Source organism: Nanorana parkeri, unplaced genomic scaffold, assembly GCF_000935625.1.
Source record: "Nanorana parkeri isolate BGI_ZX_2015 unplaced genomic scaffold, ASM93562v1 scaffold541, whole genome shotgun sequence".
Classification (NCBI taxonomy): Eukaryota; Metazoa; Chordata; class Amphibia; order Anura; family Dicroglossidae; genus Nanorana; species Nanorana parkeri.
The window spans coordinates 87,648-92,508 of NW_017306809.1; the positions used below are offsets into that span (position 1 = coordinate 87,648).

The following is a 4,861-nucleotide window of genomic DNA, read 5'->3' on the forward strand; positions in this document are numbered from 1 at the left end:
ATATTCTACACGTGTTATGTTGAGCTCTGAATCTAAATCCCAATATAAAACTATAGAAGTACAGGTTCTAAATTTCAGGGCTGCCAATAAATTCTTAATGGATCACAGAAGACATTGCAAGTTCTCTCACCATGCCACAGTAACCACTGTCTGGTAACCCTTTATCAAAAAGAATTGCTTCTAAAAGCTCAGGCAACATTTCACATTGTATGCCTTCATAGCTTCAAGAATAGATCATCAATTCCACTTTGTACAAACATGTTTTTGGAAAACAGACCTGCTGTAGTTCATAAGAGCAAATTTACCTGTGAGCAGAAAATTGTTAAAAGAAGACGCTAAGGGGTTGATTTATTAAAAGACATAATGGGCTGTTCACTTTGCAAGGGACTTTTCCCTTAGCATGGTGAATGAGGTGAAGCGCTACTGACTTCCATCATCCAATTATGTGCAAGCAAAAATATGAGGGTTTTTTTTTACATTTTCCATGCACATGATTGGTTTTCTGTGCAGAGTAAATTTTCACCACATTTACCGAGCTAAGAGACACTTCACCAGCAGAATGAAAATTCCCTTGCAAAGTCAACAACCTATTTGCCTTTCGTAAACACACCTCATGTATAAAACTGCACAATTATCACCCAGTGCTGCATAAACAAGCAACCATGGGCTAAACAAAGGTGGCGTGTCTCCAACCTAAAAGATGTGCTGGATGTTAAATAATAATACAAGGAATGTCTAGCCCTTTGATCGTGTGCAATCTGTGGTACTATTTAAAATAATGCTGGAACAGATTTTCGGGCTCTTTGAGACACATGTAAAAACATCAATTAAAAACTTTGTATATTAGACCCCATCAAGTGCAAAAAGCTTTAAAACCAGCATACAGGACTTGTTTGAAAATGGTGTTCTATAACCAAAAAAGTGTTTAATGGCCACCATCGTGATCACTTCAGAGCGAGAGGGACTTGCAGATTAGTGCTGTACATACATTTTCTTTTCTACGATATCCTGGTGCCTGGCATATCCTACACGCCTATTTTGGGATGAAAAGAAAAATGTCTCAGCCTAACGCATACAAATCCTCATGTCCCGATAAAGTTGTAAAGCCTTCAAGGAAGAATTTGCAAAAGTTGTAAAACAGTTGTCTGATCGTACCAATTTAAACGTTTAACAGAAAACCATTTTGGCCTTCAAAAACACACAAAGAAATATATCTAAAGCTAGCCATAAACTTTACAATCTGATTGTTACAATCTCCAAAACTGCAATAGGGACAGAGCTAAAAACCACCCATTTTAGATCAGTCAGGCAGGTCCTTGCACTACATACATTTTGGTAGATCTAAAAGGAGATTGTACAATTAAGATTGTGGTGTGGTGAGCTTTAGTTAGACAGCGTTTACCAGAAAATAGGAAACGGGTTTTGAATTACAATTTGCCTATGGCTCCTCTGCCATCAGTATCCCATGCAGAGAATGCATTAAGGTAAAAAACACCCACACCTTAATATTACTTTAGATAGATTGTACAGTCGGATTTTATTGCAGATTTATAGGGCCAATGAAGTCTTCCAACAGCTATGTAATTCAGTTGATTTGACATAGCAACTCTGAAACATAAAGCGGGCAATGTGTAGCCAGCATTAGTCTAGAGCAGGGGTCTCAAACCTCCGGCCCTCCAGCTGTGGTGGAACTACAAATCCCATGAGGCATTGCAAGATTCTCACAGCCACAGACATGACTTCCAAAGAGGGATGCATCATGGGATTTGTAGTTTCACCACAGCTGGAGGGCCCGAGGTTTGAGACCCCTGGTCTAGAGGCAAGGGCTTTTCATGCTTATGGTTTACTAGAGTGGGAATTTTAGCATGCGACTTCCTCATTCACCAAGAATTGCTCTTTTGTAAACTACAGGTGGGAGGACTGCATGCAGGTGACAGACCCAAAGTCTGACAGCATCACTGGCTACTCACATAACCCAGACCCTAGGTACAAGAGCTTTGCTTTTAGTAAAAAAAAAGTGCTAACAGTACACATTTCTACATCATCTCGGTGTGACGTCCATGGGGGAAAAACCCTAATCCGGTAACACATGAAAAACTATTAGGAGAGGATAGTCCCCCCCAATAGGACTTTGAAGGGGATGGTTATGAGAATCTAGTCTCTTATCCTACTTTGATAACCTACATAAGCAATTGGAAGTAATATTTTAATGTCCAAAATACTGCTATGTTGAGGCAGGAATGGGGGGAAGAGGGGATTTTTGGCTTAGTTTTGCCATCAAATGCTAAACCTTTTAATTTGTACTATTTTGGCATAACAATCATAGTTCCTCCCAGACCTAAAAAGGTAGGACTTAAAGGCCTTGTTTTATCTAGTGATAAAAAGGATTCAGCATATGTAAAGCAGGGCTCAAATTGTCCAAACGTTAGATACTAAAGTTGTAAGTATAAAAAATGTAAATGACCGTGTCCTTGAAAGCTTTGCATGTATGGTTTTAGTAAAGCTAAAATACTTACAAATATCTGGGTGCATCGGTATGCTAAGAGTTGAACATTGGCCTTATTCTTAAGCAGTGCAAGCAAAGCTAAAATTAAAGATGCAATAACCTGTGGCACTGCATCATAAAGAACTGTATTGAAGCAAAAAATGCACGGCTATTGGATGCTATGGATGCATAGTATACTGAATGAACCATACGTGTAATCAATGCCAACAGCTGACTTGCGTCCAAAGCTATTAAGAATTCATTAGATCTCTGGCTTTTAAATGAACACTATTAAGTAATGGATTTTATTCCCAACTACTTGGCCCAACAATCATATCCTCAGTTTAAACATTAAAGTACTGAATCTTTCCAAATCATATATAGCACCCATATTCTGAGGTTATTGTGCTAGTGCAAACCATTAAATGTAAACATACATCCACTTGTCAAAATGCGATTCATCCTGTGCATTACATCAAATGTTGGTTTAGCTATATAGCGATTTCACTTGTTGCAGTTCTCTGGTCTAGCACCAGAACAGGCCAATCAAAAATACTCATTCAAAACATTACTAGGACCATGCAGCAGAACATGGATACGTATCATCATATCGAATCCTGCAAAGAAGCATAATGTTAATCAGCTTGCAGTAGGCATGTCCCCAGAAGCCAGATGTTAAATCTTTGACTTTAGAATCAGTTGCTTGCTTCCACAAATAATGTAGATCATCTACATGTCCATGGGACGTCATCATCCTGTTATAGATGCACTGGTGATAGGGTGCCTTACCTTCCCCTGAAAAGAATAAGTGATGTTGAGGCACAATCCCCATTTTATTGGCACAGATTCCCATGAAAACATCATCAATGTACAGGCTGGTATTTAACGTCTGCGATGCGTCGTATACTTTGGCTGCCACATCACGAGAAACTACATAGGCAGCCCCTGCAGTGTAATCAGGATAAGAAGCCCACTGATACATTTCATATGGGACAAAATACTTGCTATGTTTGTTTCTTATTGGAGGCGATCCACGATGGACTCTACCAATCCAGAAGTCCTGGACACCTATTAAATCCATATCTTTCAAGTATGAAATCAAATTAGGTGTATGAACAAAGATGTCATCATCTGCCGTCATAATAAATTTTGCTTGGCGACAGTATGCATTCACCCATCCAAACTGCAGCAGGAACTTTAAAGTTAAATTATGAAACGTGTCTAGGAACTCTTGCTGTACCAAGTCACGATGCACCTTGTTTTCCACTTCAAGCTGCTTCTGTTGCTGGCTGCGCTTTACGGGGTCTTTATCTACTCCAAGGGCAAACATAACCTTAATGTTGGCAGCATACTGGGATCGTATATAATTCTCATTTCCCCAGGTGTACCTAATGGCATCACGCCGTCTTCGGTTCTCTGGAGAAGTCTTTACAAACAGCAAGAGCAGCACGTCATCCTCCTGACATTTGTCTTTATTGTTGATCAAGTACTCAAAGTTTCTTGACCTATCAGATTTGTCCCGTAAAACAGTTAAGCTGTCATTTACAAATCCATAACGGTTTATGAGATATCTGTAGGAGTAAGACTTTATGTGGTTTACAATATCATTGTCGTCCTGAACCCACATCAGCATGAAAGACACAACAAAGCAACTGGCCAATACTTGAAGAAACTGGCATCTTCTTAACTTTCTGCTACTAAAATACATTCTGGGGAGCGTGTACATTTAAAATTTTTATATGGTGGTTTATATAATTCTCAGAAAGTCTGTCTCATCTCCAATATAAAGGATCATTGTAAAAAAAAAATGATGGGTCACACATCAAGGAACACTTTTGGAAAAGTGAGACCAACTCTTCAAATATAAAGGATCCATACGTTCTGCAGCAATGGTATTACTGAAGGCACATCTAAAAAGGTTCAGACTTCCATATTACATTGGGTGAGTTGTAGAAGACCACCTGAAAATAGAAAAAGACATTCTATTACATTTTAGATCACAAACTAAAAGCAGCTTAAAACAAGCTTTAAGTACATCCACTAATGAGTATGAACTAGTTACACATTATTCTGCAATTACAGTACACGCTTTCTAGATGCAAACATTAAACCAGAACATGACTTGTAAAGGCATGGCACACTTTGGTTTGATATTTTAAAAAAAGAGAACTATGAGGCAAGTGATTTTTACTCAACCATATAGTTCAAGCCAATGAAACTGTCACACGTCGCCTCTATAGATCGGGAAGTGAGCAGGCGCATACCATCGCTCGCTCACTCACTTTCCGATCATCTCCCTGCAGAAAGAGGTGACTGTCAGTCACCGCTCCCCACAGTGATTCTCCCCCCCGATCCTCCAGGGCTGACTGGAGGAAC

The 4,861-nt window shown here is 39.3% G+C and overlaps 1 protein-coding gene across 1 annotated transcript; it reads right to left on the reverse strand.

Moving 5' to 3' along the window:
• Positions 1–3,035: 3,035 nt before the first annotated feature.
• B3GNT5 (UDP-GlcNAc:betaGal beta-1,3-N-acetylglucosaminyltransferase 5) lies at positions 3,036–4,404 on the reverse strand. Its single transcript, XM_018561748.1, has one exon. The coding sequence runs from the start codon at positions 4,209–4,211 to the stop codon at positions 3,057–3,059; it is 1,155 nt and encodes a 384-aa protein (XP_018417250.1). The 5' UTR covers positions 4,212–4,404; the 3' UTR covers positions 3,036–3,056.
• Between the last annotated feature and the right edge of the window lie 457 nt (positions 4,405–4,861).